Source organism: Wyeomyia smithii, chromosome 3 (genome assembly GCF_029784165.1).
Source record: "Wyeomyia smithii strain HCP4-BCI-WySm-NY-G18 chromosome 3, ASM2978416v1, whole genome shotgun sequence".
Classification (NCBI taxonomy): Eukaryota; Metazoa; Arthropoda; class Insecta; order Diptera; family Culicidae; genus Wyeomyia; species Wyeomyia smithii.
In genome coordinates this window covers 151,675,818-151,701,960 of record NC_073696.1, presented here as the reverse complement: position 1 = coordinate 151,701,960, position 26,143 = coordinate 151,675,818, and the positions used below count along the sequence as shown (strand labels likewise).

Sequence of the window (26,143 nt, the reverse complement as noted above, 5' to 3'; positions counted from 1 at the left end):
ATCGAACATTGCCTGTTGCAAAAAAGAAAGTTTACCTGCCGTAATAGGCCCCAGGCAGTTGACATTAGAAAAAATATTTTCGGCAGCAATATTAGCTGGAGTGATAGGTGCACAATTATTTTCTAGCGTGTTTTGCTTACCCATATTAGCGGTCATTTTCGAACTACCAACACTAGGCGGTATAATGTTCGAACTACCTGTAACCTGTGCATAAGTTAAACGGGTATGCAAAGGAGTAGGTAAACTATGCGTCACTGGTACGCTTGGAGAATTTTGTTTTGAAGTTGGTTTTAATTGAGAAATTGAATTTTGTTTACCTTGCCTTGCCTTAACAATTGCTAAACGGACTGGGCATTGATAAAAATTTGACATATGGTTGCCGTTACAATTCGCACAGCGAAAATTTTTACTCTCTTTCACAGGACATGTGTCCTTTTTGTGAGAAGAGTCTCCACAATTAAGACATTTTTGGTCCATGTTACAGAATTTGGAAACATGGCCATAACGTTGGCAAGTACGGCATTGGGTGATATGCTTTTCACCTCCGCCATACTTCCTATAAATTTCCCACTTTACACGCACATTATACAAAGCATGTGCTTTTTAAAAAAATTTTAAGTTGTTAACCTCATTGCGGTTAAAATGAATTAAATAATTAACAAGGGAAATTCCAGTTCTCTAACTGTATTCACCTCGTGATTTTTGTTTCATTAGAATTACTTGGGTAGGGGCTATGCCAAGTAATTCTGTTAAAGTAAGTTTGATCTCATCAACGGTTGGTGAGACCTTTCAAGACAACCTTGAACGGCTTGGCGTTCTTGGTGTCATATGTAAAAAATTTGTACATCTTGTCAGTTAAATACTGAACAAGGCGATCACGACCCTTTACTGAGTCGGCTAATAAGCGGCATTCACCTCTACGGCCAATTTGATAGGTAACTTTAACGTCAGAAACAAACGTTGAAAGTTCCTTTTTGAATATATTAAATTCAGAAGAAATAGTTACCACAATAGGTGGAACTTTCTCCTTTTTTAAATAACTTCCATTTCACCAGCTTCTTGCTCAGGCAAAATATCAAAAGGATTGTCACTACAGACACTCGAAGTGTCAGAAAGAGATGCCTCTATTTTCCTCCCCGCAGCGATGCGAGGTATCTTTTTCCGTCCAGCCATTTCAGGTGATACGAAAAAAGTTAAAACAAATGTTAAATTCAAAAGTAGGTAGTCTTGAGAAAGACTGATGAGAAATAACTTTCAGGTAGTCTTTAAAAGACACACTGACAAAACACAAACTTTGAAGCTATAGGCAGTCAAAGACCAGTCCACAAGCAACCGAAAAAACGTCTGATCTGTAGGACAGTTCAAGACGCACTGATTGTAAATATATTCATATTGGGTGGTATTCGGTCATTTTCAGCAGATTTTCTGGCATCAATCTGACACCGGAAATACCCATATTGGGACGTATCCCGGTCAAGATTGTTACGTAACATTATGTAGATTGTTACGTTACATTGTTACGATGTTATTTGATTTGATTTGATTTGATTTATTTATTTCATCCAACCTTTTGTGGTTCTAATAAATATAGGGATGGGAAAAAGCCCTTATGAGTTTAAACAACACGTCCATTCTCAAACGAGCCTGAAAAACCCATCATCTTCTCAAACATAAGTTACAAATTATTCATACATATAACACAATTATTTCAACTATAAACAAAAAGAAAATAACAGGAGGGTTGTGTGCAAAGCCACGACCGCAAGGTTGAAGTAGAATACTTTTACAAGAAAGATAACCCGGCTGCTTGCGTGTCAGTCATTTTTTCTAGTAAATAAACGTTGACTAATCAGATCAATCGAATTTTACGCTTCAACAAGGATTGACCATTTTCAATAATATAGTAATTTGCTTGTCATGATTGAGGCTTGACAATTTTTAAATTTTGAGATGAATTTCGTTCGGATGTTGTGCTCATGACTGAAGGAAAAGATAATTCAGTACGTTCTGAGACACGGAAATAAACTAAAATTTATAACTTTTACAAATTAAAAAATGTAAATTAACTCAAGAAAAAATATTAACGCTTTAATCATCAGGTTTTTATATCATCCTGAAAAGGACAATTTGTTGTTCAATTTAGTATCGGATAAGATGCCAATTACATCTTCGCGTTATCACTGACAGTGCGAATAAAGTATTCCTTGTGATAAAATAAACAGTGAAATGCTGGTTCAACACTCAAAACTAGACGGCTCACGTGTTGTCAAAAAGAGTCAACTTTTCATTGAATGCATTTACTAGTGCCCACTATCGCACAGACTGCATGACTAAAGTGCCTCACTGCATCAGCCGCTATCGATGCTGAGATCCGCTGCAACTAGTTCGCTATCCGCTATATGCTGCCATTGGTATCCACTGTCCCTGCATCAGCTGGTCCAGCTGCTATCGTTGCTGGAATCCGCTGCAACTAGTGCGCTACCCATTGCTACGCCACAGCTGTGGCCGCTTTCCGCCATCGCTGGTATCCACTGCACTGCTAGTGCTGCTGCTAAGGGAGGACGACTGCTGTTGTCGTTTTCTAGAACTATTATTAGCTTCGGCTTCGGCTGAAACAGGCTCTTATATAGGCCAAATAGCATGTTTTCAATTGCAAGGTATATAATTCTGTCGACCGTGCTTGGGAAGCAATCATATAACGACCAATCAGAGGTCGAATTTTTCGTTTTGACAATGCTTGACTATTTTCAATAGTACAATAGTGTGAATAATAAAATTACAATTATATTCTTCTGGCAAGAATCTTAGAAGATTTTCCAATCTAAGAACGAAGGAAAACCATCGAATACCAGCCGATTTATAAGCATTTGAAATTGGACATATTTCTCACTTTTTTCGGTTTTAGATTTTCATTTCACATCCCCAGCCGAACTTCCTGAGAGAAGTATTCTACTTCAAAAAAACAAGTCACAGTTGGGCACACTAAAAATTAAACATTTCAGGATGCCTGTTAACTTCTACAGCAATAGACCTAATGGGCTCATTCATGCCATAGTTGGTTCGTTGTAAATTCAGACGAATCAGGTTGAATTGTCTGCTCGGACGAGATGGGCAGTGAAGTTGTAGCTGAGCTAACAATGCCGGTGTGTCATAAATTGATGTCAAAATTTTAAAAGCGGTGGTTGCTTTCAAGCACTTTCGTCGTTGTTCATGAGTTTGCAGACCTATCAGAGCACAACGGTCCTCGTACGGTGGAAGATTATCCGGATCTCTCCAAGGTAAATTCCGAAGCGCACGACGAACAAACAATTTCTGAATACGTTCGATACGATCAGTCCACACGTCGTAATGCGGGTCCCATATTACGCAGGCAGCTTCCAAAATCGGACGAACTAATGAACAGTAGAGTGAGCGCAGTGTACAAGGATCGTTGAAGCATTTCCTAATTTTGAAAATCATTCCTAATTGCTTGTTGGCCTTATTGATGATGGATGAATAATGCTGATTGAAGGTTAATTCTGTGTCCAACAAAACTCCCAAGTCTTTGACACAACCATCAGAGCGATCAAGAGTTTACCCGTCAATAGTATACTGAAACAATATTGGTGATGTTATACGATAGAAGCTGATAGCATTGCACTTTTTAATACTAAGCGTAAGTTTGTTCCTGCGACACCAAACGGCGAAAATATTTAGCAAGTTCTGCAGTGTAATGCAATCATCAATCGATTTAATGACCATGTAAATTCATCAGCGAGATCGTCAGCGAAGATCATCAGCGTAAAGAAGTCGGCAGCCACGGGGCAACAGAAATGTGACGTCGTTGATAAACAAGGAGAATAACAATGGTCCTAATGTTGCTACATTGCGGGATACCTGACTTATTGCAAAACCATTGTGACTGCGATGCTCCAAGTTTTACCGCCATCCGTCTTTCACAAAGATACGTGCTAAACCATGCAACAAGTCGATCCGAAGCACCTAAACGTTTCAGCTTCTCCAACAAAATATGATGGTCGACACGATCAAATGCTGCCTTCAGGTCAGTGTACACCGCATCAATTTGAAGGCGTTGATCTAATGTACGCAGGCAATGTGACGAGAACTTCAGTAAATTAGTCGATACCGATCTGCCTGGAAAGAAGCCATGCTGGGAGGTGCTAATATAATTCTTCACCCGAAAGAAGAGGTAATTGTTCATGATGGACTCCAAAACCTTCGAGCATGCACACAGAGAGGTAATACCCTTGTAGTTTTTTACGTTTAGTTTGTCACCTTTTTTGAAGACAGGAAACATGTAAGAAGACTTCCAGATGCTTGGGAAAGTGGAGGATGCCAATGACAAATTGAACAGAAAGGCAAGAGGAGCTTTCAGCGATTCGCAGCAACTTTTCAACAAAACCACAGGAATTCCGTCTGGGCCAGGAGCGAAAGATCACTTCATCTCTTTAATTATCAGTTCGACATCATTTTCATCAACAACGAATACATCCGCATCGAATCTGTCGACTGGAACGTCCTCCAAAGCAGTTGCAATGTCTTCAGCAGACGTGGTTTGGCTGCAGAACACACCACCAAAATGCTTTTCGAACAAGGAACATTTGCTACTATTCGTTGTTCCTTCTTCGTCATCCAAAAATACAGTCGCCGGAAGACCATCTTCCTTCCGTTGAGATTTTATGTAATTCCAAAAGCCCTTCGGATTTGTCCGGAGATTTTGTTCCACACGTTTGAGGTAGCGTTTGTACAACTTCTTGTTAAGTTTCCTATATAGACGACTGGCCAGAGTAAATCTCGAATGGGTAAGCTCACAACGACTGTTCCGATACGCTCGAAAAGTCCGTGAACAACGACGTTTCAGCCTCTTTAGTTCTGCATTACTCCTAGCTGGTGTCCGTCGTGGCTGCACTACTGGGACACAGTCTGCTACGATACGCGATACTATCTCGGTGAAATAGCCAACAGCATCATTTATACAATGAAAGCTTTCAAGTAGTCTCCAATCCACAGCTCTCAATCGTTCATCGATGGAGACATAGTCAGCTTTTCTAAAATCTCGTGCTGTAAGGTCATACTCGTCTACGAATGAGACGTCCGCAGTACGATGAAAAGAAAGCAGAATGGGTGGATATCTTTAATCAATCCTAGAAAGGGCCTCTCCACATGGACCGATATCACAGTCATTCATAGCTCGCTGATTAACGAAAACAAGATCCAGAATTTTCTCATCATTGTTCAGTATGTGATTGATTTGATGCATGTTTAGAAGTGACATTCCGTCCAACAGGTGCGCACTGCCTGAATTGATAGTAGATTGGAGAGCATCGGTGTACATGTGGTTAGAACACGGATGTCTTTTCCACTTTAAGCCGGGACGATTGTAATCACCAAAAACCAACAAATCATCACGTGGAGAAATTGAGTTGACTGCTAATTCAACACACGCTATATGTCGATCCATGACATCGACCTCATTCCTGAGATTTGGGGGAAAGTAGAAGGCCCCAACGACAATAATCGAGCCACATGCCTTGATCTTCACCCAAATCTGCTCTAGGTTGTCATCCATAGCTAACGTAAGCACAGAAAACGTAAAACAACGCTTCACTGCAATTAGAACCCCACCACCAGAATATTTTTCACTGTTGAGACGGCTTCGATCTGAACGATAGACTTGGTAGTTGTTTCCGAATAGTTGTGATGAGCAGATGCCGTCGTCAAGATTCGTTTCGGTCAGGATGACGCAGTCGTACAAACAGTCGATAACGTTCAGCATAAACTCTTCCAGTTTTGTCCTTAGACCACGAGAATTTTGGTAGTAGAACAGAATCGAAGAGTTTTCCTGAGGCAGGGATGAGCTATGGGAGATAGACATTTCATTACTTTTTTGCGAATCAGAATTAAAAAAATAGCTTAACTGGCCTGGGGGCACGTTGGCCCCCAGCATCACTTGGTGGTTGAACTTTCGAATAATGGGCGTCACAAGATAAGCGCAGACCTGTGACAGAGGGACTTAGTCCCATGCCGTCAGAAAAACATTGTTTATCGGTTATCAAACCTCCATCGCCTCCGAATTCGCCTGAGTCTCGTTTTTTGCGGAATAATTTTTGAATTCCCGGAACCTAAGTTTGTCCTGCCAGGTGGACGCCAGAAGAGCTTTTTCTTTTAAACTTGGCTCGATCCCAATTTTAAATGAAACAAAGGACATCTTGGACAGATCTGCATCTTTTGAGACTAATTTAACCGTTTCAATACCATCGTTTGTCTCTGAACAACGGCTCGCAACTTTTTCAACATCATCGCAAGTTGCAAGTGGATGCAAGCCAGTCAAATACACCCAGAACACCCAGGTTTTTGCGGCACTGCAATAATACCGGGCATAGATAAATCGCTCAGGTCGATGGTTTTTGTGCCCTGAGTTGGTGTTGAAACGACACCAACAGAGACCGGGATGGCTTCACCAAGTGCACCACGACGTCGTTTTGTTGTTTTTAAGCCAGGCCTCGATACAGGCGTGAAAGGGGGCGCCGTCGTTACTGGCTGCGGCCAGCGCTGAGGAACGGCGTTTTCTACTTTTGAGCTCAATTATTGCACCAATAGCGTGAGCTCCTCAATTTGTTTGCGCATGATTTCAATGGAAGTTACGCTTTTTATCATGCCGTGAATTTGATCCGGCTTAAAATTCGTCTTCACGTAGGACAGATCCAGACGGCAACAGCTTTGGTGAAAAAATTGTTCATTTCGCTGCGGCTGATTCCTGAGCAATCCTTAGCAACATGATAGTAGGTTCCACAGAGTTCACAAATGCAAGGGTCGATTCCAGTTACATCTTCCGAACATTTTCCGCATAGATGCTTTCCCATGATGCATAGAAAAAACGATGCACAGATGTAAACAAACTGCTCGAATTTGGCGGCAACAGCAACAGAACAATAGGGCACCAACAGAAGCACAATCAGCAGCTTTTGGAAATTTGTTTCACAGAACTACTGATCACAGAATACGAAAAACTTCAACGAATCAAAATAAAACGAGCGATTAACTAACCAAACAAACCACACTCGTGCTCAAATAAAAGGAATAAATAATATAAAAAACTAAAAATTCCCGAAATTGGACGTCAACAAAAATCGTAAACAACGCGAAAGGTTGCCAGAATGTTATGTTAGTTTTACGTTAGCTAGAAGTAAGTGGAAGGTTTCTATTTCCCACTTTTTTACATAACATTGTAACATTACAATGTTACATTGGGGCAACATAACTGTAACATTGTAGTTATATTGAAGCAATGTAACGTTATGTAACATGATTATTTTTGTTACGTAACGATGTTATTATTCACGTTACGTAACGACATTAATGTAGCTGTTATGTAAATTAGAAGATTATTTCCTAATTTTAGTGTAACATTGTTATATATACATACATACATACATACATACATATATATATATATATATATATATATATATATATATATATATATATATATATATATATATATATATATATATATATATATATATATATATATATATATATATATATATATATATATATATATATATATATATATATATATATATATATATATATATATATATATATATATATATATATATATGCTTATATGCTTCAAAAAAAATCTTTATTTGCTAAGTTTTCAATGATTTCTGCTAAATAATTTCGAAAAAGAATGAATAGCAGTGCTGTTTACCCTGTAGATAGAGCTTAATATCAAGGAAAAATATAAACATGTTAGGCCAAATCAGTAAACCTTTAGTTCCTAATTGAATTGAGTAAACTTTTCGTGCGGTCTAAATAACCGATTTGAAAATGAAAAACCACTTCTTTGCAAAATTCCGCGTGAATTCCGAAAATCGCGTAAATTCCAGAATCCGCGTAAAAAAAGTAGAAAAAATCGTGTAAAAAGACCGTGAATATTCTTTACACTACACTACTTATTCCCTTGTATATTTTAATTGTTCCTGCGGCCTTGTTTCCCTGCCGACTACCGACTGGCAATGAACATCCATCGCGAGAGGGATAGATCTAAAACCTAAGAGTATTACACACGATTTCACTCAGCTGCTCAGTTTGATTCGTTTAGGGTGAAGTCCCGGTTAGTAAAAGTTGGCACTCGAGGTGCACCATCCATGTACGGTTAATGTCTGTGGTCTGTGACGCGATATAATGCATTGTTTGTAGAGTGCTGAAAACAAACTTCGAAAGTGGAGTGTATTCGCATTTTCCCCCGTTGAAACTACCGCCACCGTATATCTGACTACCGGCTGTCGCACTGTGCGTGTTATCCAGCGAGTCCTCATTATAAATTGGAAGAAATACGTAGTGCAAAAGTTTTGGTTTCGTTTCGCTCGAATTGAAACTGCCGGCGTATTGTATTGTGTTGCTATAAAATCATCTTTCTGGCGCATTACGCACACCGATAACTGCTTGTTGTGTCGCTCTCTCGTAACGATGTCGAATTTAGCGAGAACACCCCCTGGAGCTGTGCACATCAAAACAACCGCTACTAAACGGTCTCGAATCGATAACTATGCAAATGTAAATACATTTACGCTTGATTCTGCCGTTCAAATGCTAATGAATCAGTTTGCTGAAACCAGGGGAATGATTGACGATTTGCGTAACGATTTACATTGCAAAATTGACACTGTGAGACTAGAACTGGAAGATAAACTTGTGGCAGTATCGCAGGATATTAACTCGCTCAGAGCGGAATGTACTACAAAATTTAACGATCACGACGTAGCTCTGGATAAGCTGACGTAGCTCCACTGCAGTTGATAGTCTTGAAAACCGGTATGAGTTAATCGTCAGTGGTATCCCGTACATGAATGGTGAGGATCTGAGTGCATACTTTAATGCGATGTTGACGTGAGACGAATGAAATCGAAAGCGCTGAAGGATGGTGACGAGAATCTGGTGGTGCTTCAGTTTGCTCTGAAAAATGCTCGCGATAACTTTTACAGTGCCTACCTACACAAAAGGAATCTACAATTAAACCATATTGGCTTGAACTCAGCGCGCAGAATCTACGTGAATGAAAATTTAACGGTCTCAGCACGAAAGGTGAAGGCGGCAGCTCTACGAATGAAGAAGGCAGGCAAGTTCTCCTCGGTTTTCACGAAACTGGGGACGGTGCAAGTGAAGGTAGCACCGGATGGTCCACCTGTAGCAGTCTACTCCGAAGAACAACTCGATGGTTTTTTGTAGCGAATTTCTGTAAATATTAACTTGACTCTGTTTTCGAAGTTTGTTAAATTGTTTGTATTGTGCTAAATTTTAATTATCAAATTGTATTTGTACTGAACTGAAATATTTATAATTTTATGTTAAAACCTGTAATATTACATTAAGAAACTTTAGTTAATTATCTCTAACTGTACAGCTCTCGAAAAATTGTTTTCCAGTTTTGTCAAATGTCATCGACGATTAGAACTACCTTTGCGAACATACCTGGTGCAGTATTGAATGCAGCGCTGATTTCAGGCAAGTTCAACATTTGTCACGGTAATGCACAAAGTCTTTGCGCAAGAAAAAGTAATAAATTGGACGAAGTGAAACTTTTACTCGAAAACTCAAAAATTGGACTGGCGTGCTTCACGGAGTCATGGTTGACGTCAAAAATTAGTGATAATGTAGTTGCTGTTCCTGGGTACACAATCATACGTAATGATAGACTGTATAGACGGGGTGGTCGTATTGTGATGTACTGTAAGGACGGACTTCGCTTCTCACACGTTTTTAAAACCTACATTACACCAACATCCGATGATATAACTGAATGTCTGGCCGTTGAGTTATGCTTAGGCAATGAGAAAGTACTAATAATGTGTGTTTATAATCCACCTGACAATGACTGTACAAATTTCCTGTACCAGAAGCTTACTGACTTTGCGCTACGAGAACATTGTGCTCATTGGAGATTCCAACACTGACCTCACGCAACCGAACAGAAAACGAGATCAATTTGAATCAATGCTTCACAGTTTATCACTCACGTCCATTGGTGATGAGCCGATTTTTTTCATCGGCATGGCTGCTCACAACTTGACTTACTCATCCTAAGTGATCGTGAAAAAGTGCTACGCTTCAACCAAGTTGGTTTTCCAGGGCTTCTTATCTTTGGGGAAATCTTATCTTTGGATCACTGGATTTCAATGTTACCACCGTTATAACTGTTCAAAAATACAGAGACTATGTTCATTTTGATCCAAACGCTATAGCTAACGCCGTCAGCCGTATCCCGTGGAATGAGTTTTATGCTATCAATGATTCCAACGAGCTAGTTGAGTTTTTCAATGAGCATATAGTAAACATTCACAATGAATACATCCCGCTTCGTATTGTGAGCAACCGGAGAAAATCAAATGCATGGATTACTTCTGAGGTGCGCAAGTCCATGATCGAGAGAGATATGGCTCATCGAGACTGGTGTAGGGCTCCATCCGAACAAAAACATCTGGCACGACAACTTTACAAAAGACTGAGGAACCGAACGAACTGTCTGGTCTCCGCAGCGAAAGCACGATACATGAGCCAATTCCTTGACAGTAGAATCTCTTCCAAAGTTCTCTGGCAACGGGTAAAAAAACTAGGTGTATGCAGGCAGACATCATTTGAAAACTGTCATCTCGACCCTGATGAAATAAATCGCGCGTTTGTGGCGAACTTCGCTGTGAGCGGCAACGATAATAGAGGCAACGGAGTATATCTTAACACACCTTATAATTTCTCTTTTCGTGCTGTGGAATGTTGGTTGTTAATGCTGTTTGTGACGTGAAATCGAACGCAATAGGACTGGATGACTTGCTGATGAAGTTCATTAATATCATATTACCGTTGGTCGTCGATCAAATTACTCATATTTTCAACGTTTTTATACAAAGCTGTGTATTTCCCACTTGCTGGAAGCATGCAAAAATACTTCCTGTCCGAAAGCAGCGCAATTTATCTTCAATATCTAATTTGAGACCAATAAGCATTCTATGCGCATTATCGAAAGTTTTTGAAAAATTGATTGGGAAGCAGATTACTTCTTATACAACTGACAATAACTTGCTCTCGGAGTTTCAGGCTGGTTTTCGAAAAGGTCACAGTATCAAAACAGCTATTATTCGGGTGTATGATGACCTAGCAGTTGCGTATGATAAAAAGGCCGGTTCTATACTGTTGTTGCTGGATTTCTCTAAAGCGTTCGATACAATCCATCATCACAGACTATGCTTAAAGCTGCAAACACAGTTCAATTTTAATTCTGATGCCGTAAATCTGCTGAACTCGTATCTAACTGACTGAAAGCAAACCGTTTTTTGTGGAGATCGCCGATCCAACAGTTCTGTAATTACTTCGGGAGTGCCGCAAGGATCAGTTCTTGGTCCATTGCTATTTTGCTGCTACATTAATGATTTGCCTAATGTTCTAAAGCACTGCACCATACAATTGTATGCTGATGATGTACAACTGTACATAAGCCGATTGGGTCTTGGACCAAGTGAAATGGTTGAATTGGTAAACGATGACCTAGCAAGGATTACACAATGGTCTCGACGGAACGGATTACTCGTCAATCAAAGTAAAAGTAAAGCACTACTGATCAAAACTAGATCACGAAATGCTACTCCACACAACTTAGTGCCAGACGTCATTATGGATGGAGGAGTGATTCGATGGACGGAGAATGCTAGTAACCTGGGCTACTTTTTCCAAAACAGTCTTGAATGGGATGGGCTTATACGACAACAATGCGGAAAAATTTATGCTGGATTACGAACACTACATAGCTGTGCCACGTCTGCTCCAGTTAGCACCCGTCTGAAACTGTTTAAAAGTTTGATCCTCCCTCATTTCCTATTTGGAGATGAGGCTCACATCAATCCCGGTGCTGGTGAACTGCGAAAACTACGCGTTGTCCTGAACTGCTGTATAAGGTTTGTGTACGGCTTAAATCGTTATTCGAGAGTAAGTCATCTGCATCAGAATCTCATTGGATGCCCACAGCAAAAACTTTATGCGCACCGTTCTTGTATATTTATAAAGAGGCTAATTACAACGTGCACACCGTCAACGCTACACCGGAAACTGATGTCCATGCGAGGTCGTCGTCTTCAAAATCTTGTTATCCCACCAAACAATTCGTCTGTTTACGGAAACTCCTTGTTCTTTAGAGGTATCGTTAGCTGGAATATGTTGCCCGCTGAAATAAAACGTTCTACATCGGAGGCAATATTCAAGAGAGACTGTTTAAATTTTTGAAACCGTGCTTAGAGAGATTAGGTTTAAAAATAAATTTAATTAATATACATTAAGGTATTTGAAAAACGAACCTTCAACCGGAAGTAGTGAAATTAAAAAGGTCAACCTTTATACTACTGGACAAATAAAAATAATAATAATAATAATAATATTGTGTATGTTTGTGTATGTGTGTATGTGTGTGTATGTGTGTATGTGTGTGTGTGTAAGTGTGTGTAAGTGTGTGTGTGTGTGCGTATGTGTGTATATGTGTGTCTGTGTGTGTTATTTTTTTCCTTAATAGTTTAAAAAAAGTTAAAAATGAATTTGTTTCCTTTTCAACGGTTTCTGCAAGACATGTTCGTGCAGTAAATCCTTTTAATTTGAAAAATAATAATTTAAGATCATTTTTCTGATTTCCAGGCTATTTTTTTAAGGGCCAGTTCACCAGAACTCCGATCGGACTGGAAGTTTCAGGTTTCATCTATCTATCTAATAGTATAATGTTTTGCATAATATCAGATTTTTTGAAAAGGGGTAAGTGGGGTAAAAAAGCACGTCAGAAATTGATGTCCAAAAACTGCTAAAAACGTAAAATTTTTATGACTTTGTGTAAATTGAATCACTTTTCATGAAAATTGGCATGTCTATTCTACTCTAAAAAGGGAACAAAATGAGGGCTATTGGAAGTTGCTATCGAGAATACATGATGAGATATTCGCATTTTTCTAAAAAATAAAGGTGATTTTCACAGCAGTTTTTCTCTTGCCACCAGATCTAGGATAAAAATCCAAATAATACGTTTTGTAGTGCAACTCAAGAGCTTCCAATTTATATATTCAAAAAATGCGCCGTTATAACGATGCGTGAGAAAATCCAATTTTTCTATAACATGTTGTTGACCATCATTTCGAACTCATTGTGCGAGAAGCAGACTTTCCACAAACGTATAACAAATTAGTACCTGTTCGATTTTTCGGTGTTGCGGTACTACTTAAAGCCTGCTTTGTTGATAAGTTTGTGTTTGTCGTACCAATCGTACCCTCGAATAATTGTTTGACAATCGAATGATTGTTTAGTACTATGCGTACCCGGTATTTTTGCCTTTCCCTAGAAAGGTATAGAAATTAGGCCGTTACAAATTTTATCCCCCCCCCCCCGTCTTCAAAAATCTTGAATATTGGAAGGGGAAGAAAAAAAAGCTCAAACCGTTTTGTTCATTTTATTGGTTTTCCGACAGCATAAATGCTTTATTTAGCAACAAACAAGTCCAGTGACAGCGAGAGTGTCGTCAAAAGGCAAGCGAAATATATAATAATAATAATTTTTTTTTTTTCAACATTTAGTTAAGTGCAAGTTACAAACGTCATAACTTGCATACAAACTTTGATCAAAGATCTTTCTTTTTTTTTCGTCTCGGTGTTATTTATTTTTTGCCACCCCCTCTGCTAACTTTGATAACCTTGGACATAAAAAGAATTCGAAATTTGTATCAGCCTTACTTGCAAAACCGAAGATATAACAGTGCTCCAAAGGGTCAAATGGCATATATCACTCGACTCAGCTTGACGAGCTGAGCATTTTCTGTATGTATGTGTATGTGTATGTGTGTGTGTATGTATGTATGTATATGTGTGTGTGTGTGTCTGTGTGTGTATGTGTGTGTGTGTGTGTGTGTGTGTGTGTGTGTGTGTGTGTGTGTGTGTGGGTGGGTTGTGGGTGTGTGTGTGTCTGTGTGTGTGTTTTTTTTTCTTGAATAGTTTAAAAGAAGTTAAAAATAAATTTGTTTCCTTTTCAACGGTTTCTGCAAGACATGTTCGTGCAGTAAAAGCCTTGTAATTTGAAAAATAAAAATTAAAGATCATTTTTCTGATTTCCAGGTTATTTTTTAAGAGCCAGTTCACCAGAACTCCGATTGGACTGTACTTTTAGGGTTTATCTATCTATATAATAGTATAATGTTTTGCATAATATCAGATTTTTTGAAAAGGGCTTACCCCCTTAAAAAATCACGTCAGAAATTGATGTATGTATGTATGTATGTAGTTTGTAGCCACCATTAGTTCAAGGCTTTGCCTACGGATGCAAGAAGATTGACTGTAGAATCGAATTTGCTAATTTGGCAACTTTCACGTATATGTTGTTAAGAAGGGTCAAAATGGGTTGGGTGGACCCGTAAGCAGAGATTCTTACGCGCTTTCCACGGTTAATTGAGACGTCCCCTCCAACATAAACATCCGGTTACCCAAGAAACCATTCCGCCGTACAAACTGAACTTGCCTGATGGTTTGTTTGTTAGAAGGGCGCGTTAAATATTTATCAGGCCTTTAGGGAGAAAACAGTTCTCCCAGGTGATTCAGGCTGGCACACCACGTCCGTCCTCTAGCCTTCAATTTGTTTAATATCCTGATGCACCCTCCCACCCAATTTATATGCTATATTTAAAAAAGAGTCAATTATTCAATATATTATAATAATATAGAAAATTAGTTCAGTGGAAACATTACCTTACTCGAGGAATACTTGCATGAGTCGTGAATGCCGTTATGGGCATTCTTATTTACCCAAAACTCTCATCAAGTTCGCGTTGATTTAGTTTCCTTCCATTATGCCTCATTGACGCATATCTTTTGATTCCCTGGAATTATGTGTCCGTTGCTCAGTCCTTCATGGAATTCAATAAGGTTAAAGTTCTATCAATGGCAATTTTTGTTGATACTCGGAACTTTTGATTTTGATCTTTTAATTTTCGACATTAAATTTTTAACTTTTACATTTTTACTTTTAGTTTAAAACTTTTATTTTTACTTTTGATTTTCAACTTTCAACTGTCTATTTTTATTTTCAACTTCTATTTTTATTTTATTTTTAACTTAAAACTTTTATTTTCAACATTTATCTCCAAACTTTCAATTTTAATTTTTTGAACATTTAACTTTCAATTCAAAATGTTTTTAGGTTGAAACTTTTGTGATTACACGAATATTTTATTTGTTTTTTATGTTTTCTTATTTAAATGTATTTCTTTTCCTGTGAGAGTTTTTCTTATTATTTTCAATTTGTTTATAATCAATGTTTATAGTGCTTTTTTTATTTATTATTATTGTGAGCCAGCATCAAGACACTTGTTATAAACGAATTTACGTAGACTGTTTCCTGCTTCTATATTTCTACACTCATCTCCAGCATATTAGCTCTTAGCAAAATTAAAAAAAAAAATACTGGTTGCCCTGTCGCAAAATAAAGCGTTCGAGATTTCCGGTTCGTACCCGCACGACTATACCCTCAGCTGTATAACATAAAACACTCACACACGGTGCTGTGTGGAAAAGATTTCAGAAATCGACTCACCAGAATCCTACTCCATACTAATGTATCTGACTGGCACTGTCTGCTCTTGTTCACTCAATAACCATCTCTTGCAATACCCACAACACTACCATACTTGTGCAAATCATCTTCACAGCGCGGTTGTGTTAGTGGTATGGTATCACTTCATTACACACTCTCCTTCGCTCACTTCATACTCACATACACCATTCACACTTTTTCTGCGTTTCTCCCGCGATCTTTGTCTGCTGCATCGCCAATATGGCGTCTTTTTTTCTTCAATAATCAAAACTCAAACACCACGAACTTCAATCAATCACATTAATCACCGATTTTTATCATACTTCACCTTCACCTCATTTTTTAGGATTATTTTTTTTTTCTAAATACACAACATTACCTCTTTCCTACCGTTCGTATCGTTGTTATTTTTCTTCTCTTCGTACTAATGATTGCGCTTTGTTCTGGCAATATTTTACGATCTTTTCCTCTATCATAACCATTCAATCCAATTATCTCCCAGCTGGTCTCGAGGTACGATGCTGGCCTAACAAGCCAGTCGTCGTAGGTTCGAGTCTCAGCTCGGGAGAGACTGTTAGTGTCAGTAGGATCGTAGCGCTAGCCCCGCAATTGTCCTGTACACTCAACAGTTGGCTGCGAAGTCTGTGTATAATAAACAAAAGGTCGAGTTCCGATACGGAATGTAGCATCAAGACTTTGCTTTTTTAATCATTCAATCCACCGAACCATCAAACTATTCTCTAGCATCTATAACCTATTCGTTTTGATTTTTTTTTTCACTGCTAGCCATCGAAATCGTTTCGAATAAACACGCTGCTTTTGCTGACTTTTAAAGTACATCCGACCGCGCTCGTGTCTTGATGCTGACTTGAAAAAAAAAAAGAAATCACGTCAGAAATTGATGTCCAAAAACTGTTAAAAACGTAAAATTGTTATGTCTTCGTGTAAACTGAATCAGTTTTCATGAAAATTGGTATCTCTATTCTACTCTAAGAAGGGAACAAAATGAGGGTTATTGGAAGTTGCTATCCAGAATACATGATGAGATATTCACATTTTTCTAAAAAATAAAGGTGATTTTCACAGCAGTTTTTCTCTTGCCACCAGATCTAGGATAAAAATCCAAATAATACGTTTTGTACGAGCTTTCATTTGATATATTAAAAAAATGCGCCGTTATAACGATGCGTGAGAAAATCCAATTTTTCTATAACATGTTTTTGACCATCAACGTATGACAAATTAGTGTGTGTGTGTGTGTGTGTGTGATGGTGTGTGTGAGTGTGTGTGCAGATTTTGATTTTCACTTTTCTCAGAGATGGCTGGACCGATTTTCATGAAACTAATTGCAAGGGGAAGGTCATGTTGTCCCATTTTTTTCTCCTGTATGGACTTCCTCACTGCGACCAAAATCGTTGATCTATTGTGAGATATGCCCGGGTGTCTGCTGTATCCCGCACTTCTATTATTAGCAATACCGCTATTGAGAAATGGCATGCTTATTATTATTTTTTATCAGTGCTTGTGTGTAATGTACTATCCTTCCTTTTACACGCTTACTCTGTTCTCCTATACCGAGCCCCCTTCCTGCTGCCAAATATCGCCAATTATAATTCCCTGGAGAAGTTTCGTCGTGCGTCCTTCTGGCCAGTTTTATTGATAAGAAAGACTTATTTTTGTTAAGAGGAAGTCACGCAAATGTATTGTAGATTTCAGCGTAAAGGAAGGGTAACTGGTGGGGAACCTGAGAATAAACCCATGCTTAAAAGCCCTTTTGACATCGAATGGCCTGATTCTACTAAGATTCGAACCTACGACCATCCGCTTGACAAAGCGGACTCTGTAACCTTGCGGCTACGCAGCTGCCCCTCTTGTTGCCCCATGAGACCCTATTCAATTTTATTGTAATCGGATTTTTAGTTTAGAGGTTATGTATCAAAATGTAAAAATCGTGAAACATCATTATCTCTGAAACCACTCAACCGATTTGAAATTTGTTTCAAATGAACGGGCTACCTGAAAAACCCTTAACTTTCGAATTTTATAAAGATTGAACTTGTGGTTCAAAAGTTATGAAAAGAAACGTGTTCTAAAGTCTGTTTAAACTCAGTCATGTTTCTCAGAGATGGCTGGACCGATTTTCATAAAATCAGTGTCATATGGAAGGTCTAGTTGCCCCATAAGATTTTATTGATTTGTTTTGCAATCGGTATTACTTTGCCTGTTATGTTTAAAAATGTGAAATCCAGCTATGAAAAGGAACATATTCCAAAGACTACTTGGACTCACTCACTTTTCTTAGAGATGGCTGACCCGATTTCCACAAAATTAGTGTCCACAAAATTAGTGTCAATTGATAGGGTGTTATGAGGCAGTCTAGCTGCCTTATAACACCCTATTGAATTTTACTGTAATCGAACTGCTACTTCGTTTGTAATGTATCGAAATGTGAAAATCACGAAACTTCATTATCTCAGAAACTACACAACCGATTTGATCAATATTATTATCATATGAGCGGGCTAGTTAAGGGTTAACTAATGGATTATGATTAAAAACGTGGTTTCAAAGTTTTGCTGCCCTATTCGTTCCCATTTCATTGGATTATAATCGAACTTGAGCAACCGTTATGTATCAAATTGTTAATAAAACAACGAAAGTCTATTATCTCAAAGATTACATGCCTTTTTTAACATAACTAGTGTCATACGAACGAGTCATCTCTCAAACTTACAAATAACAAACTTCATAACAATTTGATATGCGGCTCAAAAGTTATGGAAAGAAAAGAAATTCAAAGACTATTTAAAACTATATTTGCTTTGATCGATATATGTGGCCTCAACATATTTTAAATGTGGTATCGTACTATTTGAACGTTCCAAATTCATTGATTGATGTGTTTGAAGTCTGCAAATGCACGACGAATCGGCCATAGTATATGATCAAAGTCAAATAACAAATCGTTTGAAATGATTGGTTTTATCGACATTAATGACAACATCCTCGACTTTTGGCTTCTGTACATCGCCTTAATTGTAAATATATTCATATTGGGTGGTATTCGGTCATTTTCAGCAGCTTTTCTGGCATCAATCTGACACCGGAAATACCCATATTGGGACGTATCCCGGTCAAGATTGTTACGTAACATTATATAGATATTTTCGTAACATTGTTACGATGTTATGTTAGTTTTACGTTAGCTGGAAGTAAGTGGAAGGTTTCTATTTCCCACTTTTTTACATAACATTGTAACATTACAATGTTACATTGGGGTAACATAACTGTAACATTGTAGTTATATTGAAGCAATGTAACGTTATGTAACATGATTATTTTTGTTACGTAACGATGTTATTATTCACGTTACGTAACGACATTAATGTAGCTGTTATGTTAATTAGAAGATTATTTCCTAATTTTAGTGTAACATTGTTATATATACATACATATATATATATATATATATATATATATATATATATATATATATATATATATATATATATATATATATATATATATATATATATATATATATATATATATATATATATATATATATATATATATATATATATATATATATATATATATATATATATATATATATATATATATATATATATATATATATATATATATATATATATATATATATATATATATATATATATATATATATATATATATATATATATATATATATATATATATATATATATATATATATATATATATATATATATATATATATATATATATATATATATATATATGCTTCAAAAAAAATCTTTATTTGCTAAGTTTTCAATGATTTCTGCAAAATAATTTCGAAAAAGAATCAATAGCAGTGCTGTTTACCCTGTAGATAGAGCTAAATATCAAGGAAAAATATAAACATGTTAGGCCAAATCAGTAAACCTTTAGTACCTAATTGAATTGAGTAAACTTTTCGTGCGGTCTAAATAAGCGATTTGGAAATGAAAAACCACTTCTCTGCAAAATTCCGCGTGAATTCCGAAAACCGCGTAAATTCCAGAATCCGCGTGAAAGAAGTAGAAAAAACCGTGTAAAAAGACCGTGAATATTCATTACACTACACTACTTATTCCCTTGTATATTTTAATTGTTCCTGCGGCCTTGTTTCCCTGCCGACTACCGACTGGCAATGAACATCCATCGCGAGAAGGATAGATCTAAAACCTAAGAGTATTACACACGATTTCACTAAGCTGCTCAGTTCGATTCGTTTAGGGTGAACTCCCGGTTAGTAAAAGTTGGCACTCGTGGTGCACCATCAGAACTATCTTGCGACTAGTTGCATGTCGCATCACCAGCAGCGACTGAAGCCACTGGTAATGGGCGCAAGCGAAATGAAGAATACCATCAGTAACTACTTATAGTTATCAGTAAGGAAAAATATCAATAACTAAAGTAAAGTTTTTCTTTTGCTGATATTGTTTGCACTTTTTTTGTAGGAGAGATACTCTACAGTCATATAACTTTCACATAGGCGCAACTAAGAAAAATCTTAGGGGGGCTCTATTCTTCTTAATTTTTTATTGGAAAAAATATCCACAGCGGTTAACGCTTATTTTTTTTAAATGTGTAGTATAGTGTCGTAACAAAAAAAAACGAATACAACTAAAAAGATCACTTCAAGCGAGATTGACTCTCCGAACTAATGAGTGGAAAATCTAAACCACAGCCTCAACGCAAACCTTTTTCAGCAAAGCAAAACAAAATGTTTTAGTCCATTGTTGTATTGCTCATTTTAATAACATTAAATCATCGCCAAAAATTTTTTTATTTCGCTTTCGGATACAGGAGCTTTCAGATGTCGCAAAGAGCGCTCCCATTTCACACAAGGAATTTTTTAGCTCCCAAGAATTTTCCACAGAATGGTTGTATTCAATATGCCGTATTGCATCAAGTTTTGAGCAAATAAGCTATTCAAATACAATATTGATGCTCTTGAAATGGAACACCAACATTACAATGTTACTATTAATTTAGATAAATGTTACGTTACATTTTTTGTTACGTTACATTAACCTTGAAATGTGCATAATTAATAACAATCGCAACGTAACAATAACATTACCGAAAGTATATTTCGTCACATTATAAGTGAAGCATTTTTGTTACATTGCATGTACGTCAAATACTGTTACATAACAATGTTACCATTATTTTAGTAAGAGTTATGTTGCAATTAGATAACTTTGTAACGTAACAATGTTACTTCTGTGTTACAGAACAGCAACATTGTGTTACATTCAATGTTGACCGGGATTTAGTTATTTTGGTTGTTTTCCAGAAACTAAAAGTGGTCGTCTTTGAATTCAAAATGGTGTCCAGGGTCAATGTTTGGTTCCTATGCATCATCTCGATTACGGAAATATCCATTTTGAGTATTATTCGGTCATTTTCGACTGTTTCCTAGCAGTTGCCATTTAGCAATTCAAAATGGTGCCTGAGGTCAATTGTTAGCTCATTGCATCATTCTGGTTTCAGAGGTTAAAGAAACACTCATATTTTGGGATACCATCCGTCATGATTTAGCAGGACATGTCCTGATTTTAAGACCCTTTTTTGACGTCCTGATTTATTTTTCACTTTCTGGCATTTGTCCTGATTTTCATGAGATTTTCAATCTTGTAGTGTGATAAAAATATGCAGAATTTTTCAAAATCAATAACTTTTTGATTCCAGAACACAACGGTCACTACGTACGATTTTGTTTTTGGTTGAATCTCAATGAAGCGACGAGAGAAATCTTTTAGGTATTGTAAACGTTTAACATTTGGCTTTACCCTGGAAGGTCGAAAATTATTTTTTTTCCAATGTTTAGAGTAAAGCAAGGTGTTCGGCTATTGATTAAAGTTTGTTTAAAGATTCATTTTGCATGTTGTGGTTCATATATAGTGTATTACATTGTTGGCAGCTGGGAACGTGAATGCCCTCACTAAATTGGTGGTAAGTTTTTCTCAGCATGTACTGAACCGATTTGGCTGATTTTTTTAGCATGTAAGAATGGATTATCTAACTTGTTACATAGCCGTTTTTTTAATTTTAAAAAATTGACAAATTTTTAGTAAAAAATGGTTTTTTTCATAAAAAAATCACTTTAAAATATAATTAATCATTGAAATGAGCGGGGGCCTAGTGTGGTTGGTAACGTCTCCGCCAACCACGCTCGACGCCTGGGTTCGAATCCCACCGCCGACATAGGTGTCGATGGTTGTGAGGTGGCGTGATCCACTCACAACCAACCCAACTGGTCTAGATTCAATCCTAGCCGACACCGGGAGATTTTCTGAGGCGAAAAATCTCTGGGATCACGCCTTCCATCGCATGAGGAAGTAAAGCCGTTGGCGCCGGCCCGATAATAAACGGGTCGTAAGTTAGGGTCCTGGGTGGAGTCGCCTCCCTGGGCGTCGGTGATTGGCACAACAACAGTGGCGGAACTAGACCGACGGAAAATAAGCGAGAATAAAAAAAAAAAAATCATTGAAAAAATTAGATATTGAAAAACGGCTATGTAGCAAGTAAGATAATCCATTTTTACATGCTGGAAAATATTCAGCCAGATCGGCTCAGTAGATGCTGAGAAAAACTTACCACAAGTTAAAAAACCATGGTTGCGCGAAAAACGCTGCCAATAGCGTAATACTCACTATATTTGCACTCATGACACACAAAATCTTCAAACATTTCTTAGTCAATAGCCAGAATACCCGAACACTTCACTTTACCCTAAACACCCAGAAAAAATAATTTTTTTTTAGACTTTCCAGTTAGTCCCCTCTAAACGGTTAGTTAAATTTGAAACAGTTTACATGTGCTGAACATCTGCCTATAATTCAAAGCTGCGTAATAATATTGGGTCGTTTGAGAAGTATGTTGAACAAGTAAAGAAGTATTTTGGTGTTTTTGAGGTGCAAATCACATTTAACGTGGTAAATTAATCTGAACTTCGAAAAACAGCTTAGCTCAAATTTGTACCGAAAAAAGGTGTCTTGATTTCTAACTTCGACCAGATGGTATCCCTACTGATATTGGGTAGTATTTGGTCATTTTCAGCTGTTTTTCAGAAACCGGAAGTCGCCATCTTAGAATTCACAATGGTATTTGTGGTCGATTTTAGCTCCTGTGTATCATTCTAGATTCGGATATTATTATATTAGGTGGAAATCGGCCATTTTTGGCTGTTTTCCAGAAACCGGATGTTGCCATCTTACAGTCCAAAATGTTGCCTGAGGTATATTATGGAACATATTTTTTACCACTAAAAACATTCACCTGCCTAATTTGGTTCCATTTAGTTGATTAGTTCTCGAGATGTGCAGAAATTTGTGTTTCATTTGTATGGAACCCCTCCCTTATAGAAAAGGGAGGGGCGTCCAACTATTATGGACATATTTGTTACCCCTTGAAACATTCACATGCCAAATTCGGTTTCATATGCTTGGTTTGTTCTTGAGTTGTGCAGAAATTTATGTTTCATTTGTATGGGATCCCTCCCTTCAAGAAGAGGGAAAGGTCTCAAACTATCATAGTAACCTTTATCGGCACCAAAAACCCCTACATACAAATCACGTCGATCGGCTCAGTAGTTTTCGAGCCTATATGGATCAGACAGACAGACAGACCGGACTGCATTTTTATATGTATAGATTACAACATCAATATTTTAGAACCTAATGAGTGAATATACCTTTATTGGATTGAAGCGTTCATGTAAATCTATTTTTACAAATAAAAGTTTGAATGAGAAAGGCTGGGTCTGACCGCTAGATGGATTAATTTAGGTTTTTTCTAATAGATAACTGAAAAGACAACCGTCCAGATTAGGTTTCAAACTTAAAGTGATCGAGCTGAACGAATATAAGAATAATTAATTAAAAGTGTTGATACTAATTACCTTTTCCAGGTTGTACATGATCAGGATGTGCTTAAAACATTAGATTCTGAGGAATATAGGAAAATCAACTCAAGCATATCCGCAGATAACTTTCCATACAAATACAGAGATATGTCTATCCAAATACAATTGAAGCCATCCCTTATTCAAATTGCTCATCAGAAAATGTATAACCAGCTTGTGAGGCGTACACCGAATAGATCTTTGAGATCATTTGATCCAATACTTTCCGGGGACCCTCCACAGTCTTTGAAGCCGCCACAGTCACTAAATACCAATTTTTCTACATCTTCAACTCGTGTAATGAATATAATTGATGGCGAGTATGCAACAAAAATGTGTATAGGTGCAAAGAAATTGAAGATATCATCACCAGCTCCAAATCAAGTCTACGATAAGCCAACGATAACCACCGCATCAAGTACCTCTTCTACTGGCCACTTTGTTACGAGAAGTAACAAAACAATATTCGTAGATCATAACACAAGCGTTGATGAAACTGATATGGAGCCACCACCAGCACATTCGACAATCAGAATAAAATCAACATCTTCTTCATCAACTTTAAATTCTTTACAATTTTTACATACAGAAAAACCTGAAGCGCATACTTCATTCAATAACCGACGAGTTAATCAAAACCACTCCGTAATCTGTGAACCAGCATTAAATTTAGACACAAAAATTTCAATGCCAATGAATACAACATTACATAGCGATACTTCATTATCAAAATCTGTATCCCCGCAGCTAATCTGTATGAATGTAACGAATAGACCTATTAGTATCGGACAGAACACAAACAAGATTGCAAAGTTTAATAACTATCATAATAGTATCAACAAATCAACCAGCTTGAATACCTTTTTGTCACAGAATCATTGTACCAAAATCATTCAACAAACAAATTTTAAACAATCTAGATTTTCACTAAATGGAAATTTTAGCCTCAGTGAACAGAAAACGAAACTTTGTAAGCGTATCCATTTTGCACAGTCGCACAGTCTCCTAATTGTTTTTTTTTTTTTTTTTTTCAGTGGAGCTTTTAAAGAACGCTAATACCCAAAAAATCAAAGTTAATGTACAAGACAAAACACAATTTTCTAGGCAACCAGTGTTTCTTCGGTATAAAAATATAATCAAGAAAACAACACTTGAAATGAAGACAAATTATATTGAAAACATGAGCAAGTTTAGGATACATAAAAAAGTAATAATTCTTTCATAACTTTCATATATATAGGCCTTGGCTCAGAAAAGTATATATAATAATTACAAACTTGCAATAAAGCGACATCCAATAAGTACGTCACACAAACTTTAATCATAACTAACTTCTCTTTCCCCCCCCCCCCCCCGCTCTTTTGTCCTTTTTTGGCACACATTAATGACCCCTACCAAGAAAAGTACATACATAAAGCCTCCTCCTAAAATGAAAAAAAAAAACAGTCTATCATTCAATTCAATTGATTCTTCAAAATATCAAACAAATGAAAAAACATAGTTCATCATCAATCTACAGACACTGAAAATGGTTTCCAATCGAATAGGTTTCAGTAGCGTCTTGTGTGTCAAATAACGATTCTTACATATGCATCATTTATTGAAAACATTGAATTTTTATATTTTAAAAACAACTAAACAATTTTCTATTTGTATTTTTTTTTCTTGTTTTGCTTATAAACATTCTTTCCATGACGTCACATAACCAAATATCTCCATCCCATATACGTCATTAATCGTCACCATTTTCTTAGCCCCTTCTCCCCCTATATGCGAGACGTTCTTTATGGATGCCGTCAAGGTGAGGGAACTTATATTATTTTGGTAAAAATAGGGCATCGTTCTTTCAGCAATGCAGTCTTTTAATTGAACCCCGAACACTAATTAAACGTAAAGATCAAAGTAATCCCAAATCATCGAAGAGTAAACGAAAACGGGTGGGGGTAGAATATTATACAGAACCATATTTGCAAAATGGTCCATGTTATCAAGTGGCTCCAAAATTACCACGATGTCGCGAATGTGGTCGATCAGCTGCTGTGCGGTCCAGAGCATCAGCTAATGTTTTTTGTCGATTCATCGCTTTCAGAAAACTTAAGTAAGTCTCATATATGTTGCCTATGTAAATACAATTGTTATTTTTTTCTTTCTACAGATATGACCATGAAGGTCTGTTGCAAGTAGTCGGATTTGCGAATCCTAGTGTAGATCCTCAGGACTTCGATACTAGTTTGTGGAACGCCAATTTTACAAAAGTGCCTAGCGACCTGTCAGTTGAAAAATCGAAATTTCTTCTTGGACAAGTAGGATATAAATTTTGTGAATTATTTCACCAAGAAGAAGAGGCATACTATGAGCATATGTCCGAAGGTACTTGTTTATATATTGTACAATGCCCTCATTTTCTTATGTGTACATTTTATAAATATTTGGTCTTGATTGAAAACTTTCGAAAAATTTAGACCTCTTAAGGTATTAGACTGATGGATTATGCAGACTGATATATATATATATATATATATATATATATATATATATATATATATATATATATATATATATATATATATATATATATATACACATATATATATATAT

General features: G+C 36.9%; 1 protein-coding gene across 2 annotated transcripts in view; it reads left to right on the top strand.

Annotated features, from left to right (window-relative positions):
• LOC129726705 (probable JmjC domain-containing histone demethylation protein 2C) overlaps window positions 1-26,143 on the top strand; it is a 210,754-nt gene that overhangs the window by 99,979 nt on the left and 84,632 nt on the right. For both annotated transcript variants that reach the window (XM_055683707.1, XM_055683706.1), the window contains exons 4-7: window positions 23,552-24,515; window positions 24,580-24,752; window positions 25,396-25,643; window positions 25,701-25,915. In XM_055683707.1, the coding sequence (XP_055539682.1) occupies window positions 23,552-24,515; window positions 24,580-24,752; window positions 25,396-25,643; window positions 25,701-25,915 (1,600 nt within the window). The remainder of the gene's footprint in view (window positions 1-23,551; window positions 24,516-24,579; window positions 24,753-25,395; window positions 25,644-25,700; window positions 25,916-26,143) is intronic.